We start from the raw sequence: 15,790 nt of genomic DNA, 5'->3' as shown, positions 1-15,790 counted from the left end.
TTAAATTTTTAAGAACTCTCCTTTGATTTTATACCCCTCACAGCTTGCTTCTGAGCATGGAAACAAGAGCAGTTATAACTGCGTATCTCAGACTAAGATCCTTATCTCAACAGGATTGGCCTTATAAATGGGACCAGAACACCTCCCTAGTGACTCTGGCTCTTTCTCACAAAGTGGCTTTAATAGTTACTGCATGTTTGTCTGACATTTTCCTTTTGCTGAGTATACATGGCTGAAAACTCTGACACACGCACACAGGTAACCTTGCAGTCCTGTAAGGGCAATTTTATTAGCCTGTTCTTTTTTTTTTTTTTTTTAGTATTATTTATTTATTGGGGGGGGGGGCAGAGACACAGGCAGAGGGAGAAGCAGGCTCCATGCAGGAAGCCTGATGTGGGACTCGATCCCAGGTCTCCAGGATCACACCCCAGGCTGCAGGCGGCGCTAAACTGCTGCACTACCAGGGCTGCCCTTATTAGCCTGTTCTGAAATTATTTCAATCTTACAGAAAAACTACAAAAATTAAGTATAAAGACTTCCTACAGGGATCCCTGGGTGGCGCAGTGGTTTGGCGCCTGCCTTTGGCCCAGGGCGCGATCCTGGAGACCCGGGATCGAGTCCCATATCGGGCTCCCGGTGCATGGAGCCTGCTTCTCCCTCTGCCTGTGTCTCTGCCTCTCTCTCTCTCTCTCTGACTATCATAAATAAATAAATTTTTTAAAAAATTAAAAAAAAAAGACTTCCTACATTTTTACCCTCAATTTTTAACATTTTGCCACAATTTACTTTATCACCATCTCCATCTATATACGCATTTTTTCTGAACCACTTGAAAGTAGGCTGCATACACAATAATCATGATTTAGTTTCCTACATAGGTTTTCCTAAAGGCATCAAACAATGGACATGTCTATAGAATAGTGCTCCCTCATCCGCAGTCAACTATGAAGCCTTTTGAAGTATGGGGAGGTCAACAGTAGCCTGATGCTTACATCACAATGCCTAGGTCATTCACTTCACTTCATTCCTTAGGCATTTTACCATTTCACATCACAAGAAGGGCAAGTACAAGTTATTTTGAGAGACCACATTCATATAACTTTCATTACAGTGTACTGCTATAATTGTCCAACTTTATTGTTATTAATCTCTTCCTGTGCCTAACTTATACACTTTTTTGTATGAATAGAAAACAGTACATACAAAGTCAGGTACTATCTAGTTGTAGGCATTCACTGGTGGATCTTGGAACTTATCCTTTACAGGTAAGAGGGTACTACTACATAAGTTCTGGTCTCAATGATAGCTACATTATAGTAATTTAATCAGTTAACGTTTTGATTGTGCATAGCTCAATGAGTTTGATGTTAAAAATGGACCCATGCTCAGAATTCTGATGAAATCTGGTATGTGAAGAGTAACCCTTCTCCCTCTACTTCCCTTCCCCTACTGTCACTGGTGGGGACATTAGTGGGGACACTGGGGCTGGTGACAAACTGAACCAGGTTATACTTGATTTTTTTGTATCTTGGAGAATCTTCTGAAACTTCTGACTGGCTCTGGGTGTCCATCTCACTGGCAGAGGACTGCAATTATTCCCCATGATGTAAGAACCTGCAAGAATGGGCCATCAGCTTACCCTGAATAAATTGTTGCCCCTTTGTACACACAGCCCATCTTATTACACATTAAACGGGTTGAGGAGGCCCTTGGATTGGGAAGTAAAAGTAATAAAAAGTTTTCCTGTTGTCAATCTGAGGATTGATGAACGAGAAAGTGCAAATGCTTGATTGCATTTCCTTTAAACAAAGGAAAAGTCAAAAAGACACTGAAAATCTGAGGTTAAGATAAAATATCTCATACACACTGAATCAGGTGAACAGCTTAAAAGAATATACTGGTAGGCTAAAAGTTAAGGCAGTGGAACCCTCTAAAAGCAGACAGCAGGTCCCAATTTTTAAAATCCCTTCTATCTAGTCATCCATCAAATGCTTTAAATATTTCCTATATGAAAGAAAACAGAAGTGGTTTACCAGAAAATGTACGTATGGTTGCCAAAGAACTTGCAGACAGGTGAGAGAACACTTAGTAATGAATTACTACAGGACTCCAAGGTTATTGAGAGTGTAAATAATTGAGGGAAAATAATGGAGGACGGCACACTTTACCAGAAGCTTTCCTTTAGGATGGAATTGTTTCCAGAAGAAAAATCCACATGAAGGCTCTGCATTAACAGGGAGCAGCACTTCCACAGACCTGAAGATTAGGATGGCCAGAGCACAAATGAGGTGAGAGAAAAGCTGACAATGAACCAGAATCTGATTAGGCAGAGGTATGTAAAACATATTATGCTGGATTTTTGTTTGCTTTCATTAACTATCTTAAGAATAACAGAAAATTACTGAAAGATTTTTAAATAGGGGAATGAAACAAAACAAAAACTTTAAAAAAAAATATTTTGACTGCTACATCAAGAAAGGCTGGAGGCAAACAGGTAGGTTTAGAGCAACAATGGATGCAGGCCGACCCACTGTAAAAGCACAGGTAAGAGATCATGGCTATCTAGATTGGATAACCGTGTAGACACATTAGAAATATTTAGTGACCAGGATTTGGGGATTGAATGAGAGGGCTGAAGGAGGAGAATCAAAGACCGGGAAATTTTTGGCCTGAACCCCTAAGAGGATGATATGATGCTGCCACGTATTAAGATGAGTTTCATGTGTTTAACTGACAACACTAAGATAGGTTTTCACTAAATGTTTAAAAATATGTAAAGTCAGAAAATAAAATAGCATTGTTTTTAATACTTAAACTACAAAATCATAATTTCAAATTATATTCCTTGATCAACTTCCCATAATTTCTCAATGTCTAATCTTATAAAAATTGCAAACATCAATTTTGATTGTCATTTTTAAAGAATTTCCTATCGCCATTAGGACAAATACAAACATGACCAACAAAGCTTAGTGCCACACTCTGCCCTGTGACTAACTTTGCCTTCTTTCAATTCTTGGAATATGCAAGGCTATCCTTCTGCTTTTGAATCTTTGGATAATCTTTCCCTTTGGTAAGAACAACTCTACTCCTAGCTAACATCTGTTTTCTGAATTTCAATTCAGCCATCATTTCCACATGAGATTAGGCCCCCACTGTATGCTCTTCTAGGAAATCATACTTTCCCCTCCACAGAACTTATGGTTTGTAATGTTTACATAAATGTTCCACAATGGCAAGGAGCGGATCTGCTTTGTTCTACCACTAAAACCCTAAAAACATAGTACAGAACCTGCCACACATCAGGCATCCCAATTTCTGTTGAACAACAAATGAATATGGTAGCAAGGCAAACTGAAGGCTGAATTAGACTTAATCCAAGTTCTGTTACTGGCAATCTTATTTTAGGATAGATGGAGAGCAATTTGTCATTTCTAAAACAGAATAAAACATAAACATAATTACTTTGTGTGTAAGTACCAATGTAAAAGACCTTTGGCAAGGACCTTTTGTTTTTAGTAAGCTAAATGCTACATAGCTGCATTCTGCTGAAGATATTCCTCATAATCAGATTAACGAACTAAATTGAAATGCAGATCACTTGAAATTTAGTATTAACAAGTATACCCTTAACTATTTTGAAGATTTTAGCTCCTCTAAGTAGTTCAAGTAATTCGATTTTTTTTTTTTTAAGGCAACACTGCGTAGGAAAATTTCTAGATTCTTGTTAAAGTGTTACTGTTTTATTTTTTATTTTGTTGAATACACATTTGTTTTACTGGCAGTCCAGATAAACAAGTATATAAAGGAAATATTTAAATTTTTCTTTTGGCAGGTGTCAAACTGTGCAGATTAAAATGCCTCAATTTAACCTGAAGAAATGGTTTTGAATCATACAAATTTTTAAGAAGAAAAATAAACTGTCCAAAGGGATTCTCCTAGCTTATAACACATTTCCAGAATAACTCTCAAAAAAAAAATTCAAAAATACTCATTGACTACTTTAAAAATATGTCAATACCATATGGCTTTATGAAATAACTTCTAAAATTTATATTTTTTTATTTAAAAAGGATCCCAAGTTTTAAATAAACTGCTAGCAATATCATTTTCCTCACTTAAAAGTGCATATCTCTGAGGGTGGGACATACATACTTTTTGAACAAATAATGATTTTTACAAATTTTTAACACAAAAAAAATTACTTAAAATATTTTTAAGGGGCTAAGAGTTTTCACCAAAAGTCATCTTTAAATAGACTGCAGTAGATGACACTGTTCTTTTTTTTTTTTTTTTCTTATACCATCAGAATTCTCAATGAGATGCTTTGGCAGTTTTAAGACATATCGTGGTCTCTACCAAGAGATACTGACATTAACGATGTCCGTGGAGACGGCAACTGCCTTGATGGCTCAGTGTGAATAGCAACATTACTGGGCTGGTTCTCCAAATCAGAGGCAAAAGTACTCTCTTCTCTTACATCAAGAGTCTGTTCAACTGAAGCTGCCTGGGGTGGAATATCATCCACAGTTTTGTTGGCATTATTCAAGTTGTCATTAAGTGTGGAAATAGTACACTCCTTGTCTAGGATGCCAAATTCATCTTCTATTGTAACTACATCTTTAGCTTCAAATGGTTCCAAGGGAGGAGGCAAAAACTCATTTTGTAGAGGGTCCTGAGGACCACTATTGTCACATTCTGTATCTTCCTTTACTTCAGAATCCTTATCACTATCACTGTCAATGGTAATTACAACTGGCGAACGTGAACCATTGTCCCCATGATGTTTCTTATGCTTCTTCTTGTGCTTCTTCTTTTTCTTTTTATGATGCCTAGTTGTATCAGTAGCTTTGCCCTCATAAACTATCTCTACACTTAGGCTCCGGGTCCTCCTTTTTCTCCTTTTGTGTTTTGTCTCTCTGTCTGATGATCGGCTGTCTGAAAAGCTGTCACTCTCATTTTTATGGTTGCCATCCAATTTTGATGAGGACTTTTGGTAATGACTTTCCTTTACTTTAGAAGCAAACTCACGAGAAGGTTGAGCCACTTCATTAGTACCCTCCAAATGCCGTGTTTTGTATTTTCGTTTCCCTCCGGGCTTTTCATTTCTTACCCAGTCAGGCCCTGTAGATGCAGTTTTTGATCTATTACTGGACAAGCTTCTTGATCTGTGCCTTTCATAGTAGTAATACTTCCTTTCACTGTGATTATTTTTTTTCCTAGCATTTGTTCTTTCAGAAAAGGACTGAATTCTAAATTCTGGACTTGAAGATTGTCTGGAATAATGAGCTCTGGACAGAGTCCTCCTCCTATAAGATGATTCATAGCCATCCCTGTCCTTGTTTCTACTATAGTAAGTATACTCCCACTTATACCTGCTTCCATAATTATTTCTTAAATAATAACGATCTCTATTTCTGCTCCGTGATCTTCTTTTACCATGATCACTGCTACGAGATCTTGATCTGCTTGTGCTTTCGCTACTGAGAGAGAGAGTCTGACTTCTTCTTGACCAACTGCTGTCTCTAGTTCTTGATCTCTTCTTGTCCCTTCTACCTCTAGGTCTGCTACTCTCCCTGCTCCTGGACCTTTTGCTTTTCATCCTTTTCTTCCCATGATGCTTTCTACGACTCTTCTGATCATGCCCACTTCTACTCTGGGAACGAGAATCTGAACTTCTTGATCTTCCCCTCCTCCTGTGTCTACGGTTATATGGGGAATATACCCTGTCTCCTCTGATAGACGAGCTCAGGTCTCTGGGAGATGACAATGATGTAGAGTGCTTCTCTTCTTTCTTTGACTTGATTCTTTTACCAGAACCACATTGACCTTTATTTATTTGCTCATCCTTTCCAAGGACAGAGTGTGGAGATGAGCATCTACTAACATCACTATCACCAGAACTATAAGACTGTTCTTGTGTCTTCACAGTCTCCATTTTCTCATAAGAGCCTAACTCCTCAGAATCAGAGGACAGTTCAACAAGTTCTGGGGTCCTCTCAGCTAGTGGTTTAACAAACCCAACAATGACACAATTATCTGAAGAAGAATCACTGTCATTATTGAGGTCTTCATTAGTTTGTACTCCTTGTATCTGAGATGTGGCTCTTCCTGTTACAAGTTCTTCATCTGAACTATCAGAAGTATTTAAAAGGGAAGACATGGCAGCGTGTACCTGTTCTGAGCTTGAGTAAGATGGCCCTGGAGTTTCATCATCCCACGGTGCCTGACTAACAGTGGTTACATTGATATCTAACTCTTGAGTCTCAGCTTCATCAGGAGATATTGTTATGACTGAAGAATCAGAATGGCTACCTTCTTCATATGAAGGAGCAGGGCAATCATAATTAGCATGCTGGTCAAAAGCTGCCATGTTAAAAGGAGATCGAGCAAAACTGATAAATTCATGTATAAAATGCTCAGTCCGATTAAGCAGAAATGGTCTTAAGTCAGACACAAATTCCCGACTTTCCAAGTCATAGCGAGTAACATTACTCATGATGATGTGCTGGACAATATTCACTAAAGATCCATGAGCTCCAAAAAGAACTGTAAGTTCACGTTTTAGCCAGGGGACTAATCTGTGAAGGCAAGCTGGATTTCTACGGAAAAATTCAGCTGAAATATCCCTGCAGCGACCACCATCTTCAATATTTCTAACACGGGCGCCAGCACGATAAAGAGTTCGTCTAAAATTAATAATATCCTGTTCTTGAATTTTCCGCAAAGATCTTTCATCTGCAGTAGTTGGCCTCCTTACTGCAATCTGTCTCATAAGTTGAGGAATTTCACCATTTCTAGGTCTTGTTGAAATGCCTAACCCCTCAAATAGTACTCCACTATCTGGTGGAGTTGTTGTTCTTCTACTCATAGTACTATTAGGTGAATAAACAGAAGCACTTCGATCTCTTGTCATAGTTGTACGATAGCGAAATCGTGGAACATCAGGGGTTGCAAAAGAACCATTATATGAAGGCCTTAGGACATACTCCTTGAAGTCATCTTCTGCCCTCACAGAATGGAAAATAGAATCAAAGGGCTGTTTACATAGTGGACATTCAGCTTTGTTTTTTGACCACTCCTGTACACAGCGAAAACAGAACTTATGTAAACAGCGATCTAAGTAAGACACATTATCAAATCTATCCAAACATATAGGACACTTAGAATCAGGAGATGCATCAGCTGGTACTGTCTGTTGCAATTTGCTAGTACCAGCTTTAGGTGAAAAGTTGTCCATTTTAAATTCCTTAGCAGCTGATGCCATTATCTGTAAAAGGGAAAAAAAATACATCAGTAACCAGAAAAAAAGAACACACTAAAATCTGAAAAAAAAAATTCAAATAAATGATTGTGAAACATACTTTGGTGAAAATAGCTGAGTAGCTCATTAACCTTGTAATATGAAGGGACAGTGTAACATAGTCATATAGTACTTAAAACACAAGCTCTAAAAGTCACATATTTCCTGGGTTTGAATCCTGGTTTCACACCAGCAGTGTGACTATGTATCAGCAATAATAGAACCTGCATCACAGGGTTTATGAAGACCTTAGAAAAGGTGCCTGGTACCCAGGAAGCTCTCAAATATTATGTAGCATTCTGTTCTTTTAAAAAAGAATTTAACCAAAAAGAATTTTATACACATATAAATATATAAAGGTATATATATTTATATACTTATACACACACACACACAATCTGCCAAGTACCCATGTATCCACCACTCAGATTTAGCAAGATTTTTTTCATGGCTATTTCAGTATTTTTTAAATATCCCTTATCTTCTCCTCCTATCCCCCTCTAGAAAATAAAAACCAAAAACACCAGTCCTCAGCTAGTGTTATTTCTATCTACTGTTTCAGTTCTTGCATACATATCCCCTGAGCAATATAGACTACTGACTTGCTTTATTTATGTAAAATATTGAATGTATACCTTTAAACATAACTACAGTGAGATAATTTGCATACCAAAAGTTTACCTGTTTAAACCAATTCTGTAGTTTTTAGTGGAAGATTTTTTCACACAGAGAGAGTATCTTTTAGTGAGGACTAAATGAAATAATATATGTAAAGGTGTCCAAAGAATAGTTCCTGGCTCCTAGCAACTGCTGTATAAATATTAGTTGCCGTTAGTATTATTATACTATGGTTACACTACTATATTCAATTCCTCACTGATTCCTTACATTACTAAGTCTTTGAGCTTTTTTATTTAATCCAAAGGCAGCCACAAAGTTTCTTGAAATCATGCTTCCAGTGCCCTTCCCTTATTATTTTTTCCCCACAAGGATCACTAGAATCTTAATTAGTTTTGTTTTCTTTAAATGTATCAGTTTATGTTGACACCCCCCCCCACCTTTTTTAAGATTTATTTATCTGAAACAGCGCACACGGAAACACAGGCAGGGGGAACAGCAGATGGAGAGGAGAAGCAGGCTCCCCGATCCCCTACCAAGCAGAGAGCCTGACAGGGGGCTTGATCCCAGAATGCTGGGATCATGACCTGAGCCAAAAGCAGATGGATGTTTAACCAACTGAGCTACCTAGGTGCCCCAACCCATTAACTTGCAAATTTGCCAGAGCTGAAATTTGGTATGCATCACATTTTTGGCCTGGTTATTTTATAAATCACTCTTTAGCTGCACTCTATATTAATCATTGAGTATATATTAAAAATGTTTCTTTCGGGACGACTGGGTGGCTCAGAGGTTGAGAGTCTGCCTTTGGCCCAGGGCAACATCCTGGCATCCCAGGATAGAGTCCCACATCCGGCTCCCTTCATGGAGCTTGCTTCTCACTCTACCTGGTCTCTCTGCCTCTCTCTGTGTCTCTCATGAATAAAAAATAAATCAAATCTTAAAAAAAAAAAAAAAGTTTCTTTAGGTTTCCTGGGCCTATTATTCATCTTTCTCTACCTCCTCTATCATAGAAAGTTCCATCAGCGGTCAACTGCTATCAATTTAGTCTAAGGGAATTATAACTTTCTAAACACTGGCCAGGGAATGGATCCCTGGGTGGCTCAGCGGTTTAGCGCCTGCCTTCAGGCCAGGGTGTGACCCTGGAGTCCCGGGATCCAGTCCCACATCAGGCTCCCTGCATGGAGCCTGCTTCTCCCTCAGCCCGTGTCTCTGCCTCTCTCTCTCTCTCTCTGTCTCTGTCTCTCATGAATAAATAAATAAAATCTAAAAAAAAAAAAAAAAAAAAAAAAAACCAAAAAACTGGCCAAATTCTACCAAATTCTAACAAAAACAAACCCACAACAAAAATTCATGATTGTGAAATGTAACTATTTCATCAGAAATTTCAAATTAAACTTGCTCATCTAAGGGCATCTTTCTCAGAGACATAACTTAATAGGAAATCAATTAATACTGAACAAATGTTTCTTCAGGGATCCAAATATTTCTAGTCTGTTATTTTCTAGACTAGAAATACAGAAATCACCACTGCTCTTAAACAGCATGTAATTATAATAAACTGCTTTCATTAATGTATTTAACTATATACAATAATAACTGTCATTAATATATCTAAACCTTAATAATATTTAAATTTCTCGGCATTTTTTCCTACTTCTAACATTTTTATTCTTCCTCCCAGGAAATAAAAAGCCTAAAAATAAAAATTTTCAGGATCACAGACAGAGTCTGTACATTAGGGGAAGGAATGAAGAGTGGAGAGAAATTGGATAGGTAATCAGGGAATCTGGACTGACCACGTTTCCCCTAAAACTATAAACTGGAAACATTCAATAAAATCTAGATTTTTTAGTTTGGCCTTCTATATAATAAAGTGATTATTAGACTTTTTTAAAAAACTGGTGAATTTAAAGTTAATACATTGTACCTTGATTTATGTCATGGAAATACAGAACTGTAGTGTTTATTGAACATTTGCAGTTCACATAAAAATTACAACCCTGAATGCATTTTCTTAAAAGAAATTTGTAGGTAGTAAACTTAAAATTCAAATAAAACAAAATCTCAACTAAGTAGAATTTTTTTTTTTTTTAATGGAATCTTAAGGGATCTTAGGTGGCTCAGCCAGTTAAGCATCTGCCTTTGGCCCAGGTCATGATCCCAGAATCTTGGGACTGAGCCCCAGCCCCCCATGGGGCTGCCTGCTCAGGGGGGAGTTTGCTTCTCCCTCTCCTTCTGGCCCTGCTTGTGCATGCACTTGCTCTCCAATAAATAAAACCTTAAAAACAAAAACACAACTTTTCTTCCCTTCCCTAGTTTTATAACAAGCCTGTTAACCACTTCGACAGTATAGAACAGGGCAAAAGAATGATCAGGAATATCCATAAGATATAAAAAAATAGAGTTGTATTTCTCATAGTAATATCTTTAGATATAAAGAACAGTATTCATCAGAAACATCAAACAGTGGCAATGCATATACATCATCAAATAAGAGATTTTCCTTCAAAAGCATCACTAATGCTAAAATTAACACATTTACTAATGGGGCATCTGGCTGGCTCAGCCAGTAGAGCATGTAACTCTTGATCTCAGGGTCATGAGTTAAAGCCCCTCACTGGGTGTAGAAATTACTTTAAAAAAAAATTTGCTACAATATTTGCTGAGATACAAATGAAATAGAATTACCATATGACCCTGGAATTCAATACCCATCCAAGAAAACATACTGTCCATACCAAAACTTACATGTGAATATTCATAGCAACATTTATCATAAAAGCTCAGAAGTGGAAACAACCCTACCAACTTATGAAAAGAAAAATAGAATGTGGTATATCCGTACAGTGGAATATTATCGAGCAATAAAAAAGATGAAACAGATACATGCTACAATAAGAACGGAAACTTTTCATTAGGCAAAATGGAGAAAAAAAAAGTCACATATTGTATGATGCCATTTATATGAAATGTCCAGAATAGGCAAATCTACAGATGGAAATAGACTGCTGGTTGCTGGGGAGGGAGAGAGATTACACAGTTTATTTGTGGAATGATGAAAATGTTCAATTATAGTTGCACAACTCTCTAAGTATACTAAAAACCACTGGGTTACACACGTTAAACAGGTAAACTTTATGGATGGAATATAAACTATATCTCCATAAAGTGGCTTTAAAAATACAAATTAAGGCATAATACAAACTAGGGGACAGATTAAGATTACTAGTTTCTTTATAAATTCTAGGTTTAAGTAGCAAAAGTGGAACAGATGGCACATTTAGTGCTTCAGGTTCTAGAAGCCTGCAATAAGGTTTCTGTATCCTGGCACTCCAGGAATTGGGACTTCAAGTTAATTTTCCATAAACATAAAGAGAAAAATCAGTTCTTCTGATCCTATTTCCTTAACCAAGCCTCCCAAATTCTAAATAAAGTTTATCATCTTTAGGATACACTGATTAAGCCAAACCTTCCCCAAATTTTAAACCTATTGGCTTTAACAAGGTAAGAATGCTTCCTGTCACATTTTGGGGGAATTTCAGATATTAACAAGCATACTTACCTAGGGAAAATAGATGGGGGGGGGGAGAGAGAAGAATCAAGGGCTGAAGGCTAAATTATAGACTGGATATTTAAAAATGGTGATTACATATAGGGGAATGATATCAATTCTAATGCAGAGCCAGGGTGAAAATCAAAACCACTTATTAATGGTGTGATCTGGAGAAAATTATTTAATTTCTCAAAACCTTAGAATTTCTCAATTCTAAAATAGATTAAGTACTAGCGCCTGCCTGAAAAGATGGTTGTGTGAAGGCATATATACTCTATGTAAACTCTTAGCATGATTAGTATGGGGTAAGAATTTAATACTGTTCCCCCATGTGAAAATAAAGTTAATTTTAGTCCTTTCCATCACCTATAGCTGATTATAAAAACTCAGGAAAACTATAACAAATAATCTTTTTTCATTCATTCATTCATTCATTCATTCATTCATTCATTTAGACACACACACAGAGAGAGGCAGAGACGCAGGCAGAGGGAGAAGCAGGCTCCATGCAGGGAGGCCGGCGTGGGACTCGATCCCGGGTCCCCAGGATCACACCCCGGGCTGCAGGCGGCGCCAAACTGCTGTGCCACCGGGGCTGCCCACAAATAATCTTTTTTTTCTAAATATAATTACTGCTTTTCGTATATCCACGCAAGGTGGCTAAAAAGGGTACAAAATAAGATGCACTGGAATAAACCCCAAGTATTAAAAAAATAATCTGGGTTCTTTTTATTACCTTAGCGAAATCACTGTACCTCCTTCAACTGCAATTTAATCACCAGTTCCCAAGGATCATTCGGATCTTAAAGGATCTATTAACCAGATCTTATAAATTTTAATTCCAATATCAGACATAAAAAGAACTTTTAGGGAACCATTCCCCGCTAAAGCCACTCATTCCAGCTAATCATGATGGTTTTGGCTGACTACAGCTTTGAATTTCATGGACTACAAGCAATAAAAACAGTTAAAAAAACAAACAAACAAAGAACCCAAACTTCGCCATTAACTTAAATCTCGGGTAACTCTTAATTTAACTTAAATAATCTTGAAGTTTACCTACCAAAAATTCTGTTCCCTTTTGCCCTTCAGACATTGTTTGCTTCACCTCAGTACTGCCCCCTTCCAGGCTACGACTCGGCAGCCCACGAGGAAAGCCGCCCTGACTGGAAGGACGGAGAAACCAGGCAGGCGAGCCCGGCCGGCCCCCTACGTGTAACAGCACCGTGATAGTGGCCTCCTCCGGCTGAGAACGGCCACCGCCAGGCCCGCAGATAAGCCCCACGTGCATTACATAATCACAACGAACTACAAGGCTGCTACTCCCATTTTACAGGCAGGCGGCGAGAGGAGGACGCTCAACCTAACCTCCGGCACACCTCTGAGGAGACGCGAACGCTGTGCTCCGTGCGGGTTCCCCACCCCCACCGCCACCCCCTCGAGGCCAAGCTCTTTCCAGTACACCGCCAGGCTCGCGCCCCTCGGGAGGGCTTCTAGGAAACGCGGCCCTCCCCCGCCCACCGGCACAAATCCACAGGTGCGACACCGGAGCCGCCCGCCCGCCCGCCGCCAGCCCCGCCCCGCCCCGCCCCGCCGAGGCCCGGCCGGCCCCTCGGGCCCAGATCGCAGCTCCCCGGTGCCTGGGCCTCTTTGCAGGCCCGGAGCCCGGCCGGCCCACCCCTCCCGACCCCCGCGCCCCATTGTTCCGAATCTCACTCACCTCGGAGGATACCGGCGCAGGCCCGGCTGGCGCGCTCGAGCCAAGCTCCCGGCGGCCCAGAAAGCTAGGTCGATGACGGCAGGATCCGCGAAGGCGTACCCGGCGACTTCGCCGCCGGCCCTCAGGCGCGGGAGCAGGCGGGGGCGCTTCACCCTCCTCGCGAGACAGCGGAGACCCCGGCGGCTGCTGCGACCCCTGTGACGTAAAGCGCTCATCACCAATGGCAGCTTGGGGGGAGGCAGCAGAAACGAGACCCACTCCGCAGCTCCCCGCGCGTCAAAACACAGCACCCGCGTGCGTAACGCATGCGCGGTAGAAGGGCGCCGGCATGGAGGGCGGGGCCTAGAATGCCCGCCCGAGCCCCGGCCCTTCCCCCCCCACCCCCGCCCCTACTCCCGGAGTAAAAGCTCCGAGAATCTCCCAGGCACAAATCCCTCACCGCCACCATCATTCCCGTTACCAGGAGTTTCCGGGGCCTACAGGCGCGATACTTGACGTTCGCTCCTAACTTAGCTTGGTCTCGTTTAAAACTGACCAAACTCTGCGAGAAGTCACTGAAATTACCTCCAGTGTAAAAAGGAACGGAGTTACTTGGAGGGGAAGGGGCCGCCTCCAGTTGCACAGCTGGGACAGAACTCTGGGATTCGAACGGAATCCAGAGCCAGGGCCCAAGCAGGGTCCTACGCGGTCTTCGTAAAGAAATCTACTCCAGCCTAGGGGTAAACAGGAATTACCTAAGAGAACGGGGCCTTAAAATCTTCCCAAGACAAGGTTTTTCCTCTCAAAGGAATCCGGGTTAAAGCCCTCTTTAGGTGATATCTGACAGGCACAGGCACAGAACGTCTGGGCCTAAGGCGGCCCACTGCCCCGTTCTACCCACAGGCCCCACACCAGAGCGTCCCAAAACATTGCAGAGCTAGACTTGCTACAACGGCCCGCGTACAAAACGCCGTCTCTGGCTGAAAATTTGATACGTGCTACCGTCCTAAGCACACAAAAAGCGCCCCCAAAACACTTGTTGATTGGCAGTTACGTCATTTCTTAGAAGTACCATTTACATCCACAAGCCATTGCGTTCTCCAAGACTCTTGTTTCTGGAAGAAGGGCTCAATGAACAGGGACTCCCCACCACGACTCGTCGCTGTCATATAAAAGTGGGTGGTACTCTTAAGTCAATGATAAATATGCGAACGTCTCTCTGTATTACGTGGAAAGAAATGCGGGAGGAAATGTTCATCTCTCCGGCGTTAGAGGCCAGTGTCATACTTAAAATGAAGATTATTTTTTTCAAATAAATTTTTAAATGCACAGACGGCATATTATCTTGCACGAATATTGCGCTGCAACGGAAAGACCAGTTGACACGGCACGTCCATCTAAGTGGCGGAAAAGGCCATTTTTAACACGTTCCTCCTTTATTTTACCCGGTCCCCCCACGGCGAGCTAGGCCCCCCGATCACGTGAGCCCGCCTCCAGCTCCGGGCGGAAGAGGCCGGCCTGGCTGATGGGAAACGCTGCCGGAGGCGAGGGGCGGGCGCTCGTGCCCGGCTGAAAGATGGCTGCCGCCGCTCGGCAGCCGCCGCCCCGGAGGTGACTCTAGGGCCTACGGCTTCCCTCGTTCCCGCAGGCCGCCGCCGCCTCCTTACCATGAAGCCAGTGAGTCGCCGCACCCTGGACTGGATTTATTCAGTGGTAAGTCCCTGGTCTGGGGGGGCTCCACGGTGTCGACTCCCTAGGCCCGCAGGCGGAAGGCCCCCTATTTCTTCAGCGCCCAGAAACTCCAAAACCCATTCCTGTATTAAGGCTTTCACTCTCTCACCTCGACTCCGCCTCTTCCTGGAAGACACGCTCTTCCGCCTCTTACGTAAGGGCGCGGGGTGTACTTGCCTCCGGGACCCCATTTATTCGAGGTTTTCACTGTAATTCTCACCTTAGCAACGTACCACCTCGGCGACCTGTCGGTGCGGGGGGAGGGAGGGAACTGAATTATCACTTACGTAATTTTTTTGGCCTTTATTCCCCCTCTTGCATTTTTTTAGTTGCTCCTCGCGATCGTATTGCTTTCCTGGGGATATGTCATCTATGCATCGACAGTAGCTGCACGACGACAGCTAAGCAAGGAGTACCCAGACAAATCTTGGGGATGAATATTTGGAATTCCTCTGGATTTAATGCTTTGCACATAGTTCTTTACCTGATGCTTCCCTGGCAGGTGTCTAGATTTAAAGTAAAATCCATTATGCGATGCTTATAAATTTATTTTTGCGTAGTCCTTTATAATCACCACCAATCTAATTTTCACAGAGGTTTTCTTTTACATTCTTATATAAAACAAACCAACCTAGATCTGACAGCATGTGGGTACTGAACCATAGATGGAATGACAAGCTTTTCAACCTAGAGTTTCTAAAGTACCTCTTAAAATGCCTCAGTCTTCTTTAAAACAGTCTGTGGAATTGCTGTTCTTATACTTGTTTATTGCAACATTTCATTCTGTTGCATACCTTCACATAAGATTAAGTACCATGTAAGAAAAAAAATCTGGCATGTGACTACTTTCTACATCCTGTTTTTCAAGTCAAGAATGGCCAGA

At 41.2% G+C, this 15,790-nt stretch overlaps 2 protein-coding genes across 2 annotated transcripts; one reads left to right on the top strand and one right to left on the bottom strand.

The window, feature by feature from the left end:
• Window positions 1-749: 749 nt before the first annotated feature.
• TOPORS (TOP1 binding arginine/serine rich protein, E3 ubiquitin ligase) lies at window positions 750-15,100 on the bottom strand. Its single transcript, XM_055301776.1, has 3 exons — window positions 14,844-15,100; window positions 13,198-13,392; window positions 750-7,270 (listed from the first exon to the last, which is right to left on the bottom strand). The coding sequence occupies exons 1-3, from the start codon at window positions 14,844-14,846 to the stop codon at window positions 4,337-4,339; spliced, it is 3,132 nt and encodes a 1,043-aa protein (XP_055157751.1). The 5' UTR covers window positions 14,847-15,100; the 3' UTR covers window positions 750-4,336.
• Window positions 14,706-15,456, top strand: SMIM27 (small integral membrane protein 27). The gene is made up of 2 exons (XM_055301780.1): window positions 14,706-14,889; window positions 15,237-15,456. The coding sequence occupies exons 1-2, from the start codon at window positions 14,845-14,847 to the stop codon at window positions 15,342-15,344; spliced, it is 153 nt and encodes a 50-aa protein (XP_055157755.1). The 5' UTR covers window positions 14,706-14,844; the 3' UTR covers window positions 15,345-15,456.
• Window positions 15,457-15,790: the final 334 nt, after the last annotated feature.

This window comes from Nyctereutes procyonoides, unplaced genomic scaffold (genome assembly GCF_905146905.1).
Source record: "Nyctereutes procyonoides isolate TBG_1078 unplaced genomic scaffold, NYPRO_anot_genome, whole genome shotgun sequence".
Lineage (NCBI taxonomy): Eukaryota > Metazoa > Chordata > Mammalia > Carnivora > Canidae > Nyctereutes > Nyctereutes procyonoides.
This window is presented reverse-complemented; position numbering and strand designations above follow the sequence as displayed.

What these genes read in the sequence shown, in the direction of transcription:
- TOPORS (XM_055301776.1), bottom strand. An exon ending in CTGCGCCGGTATCCTCCGAG is followed by an intron (nt 7,271 to 13,197) that starts GTGAGTGAGATT and finishes TCCCTTTTACAG; the next exon opens with ATAATGGCATCAGCTGCTAA.
- SMIM27 (XM_055301780.1), top strand. Translation starts at nt 14,845, where the DNA reads ATGAAGCCAGTGAGTCGCCGCACCCTGGACTGGATTTATTCAGTG. An exon ending in TGGACTGGATTTATTCAGTG is followed by an intron (nt 14,890 to 15,236) that starts GTAAGTCCCTGG and finishes GCATTTTTTTAG; the next exon opens with TTGCTCCTCGCGATCGTATT.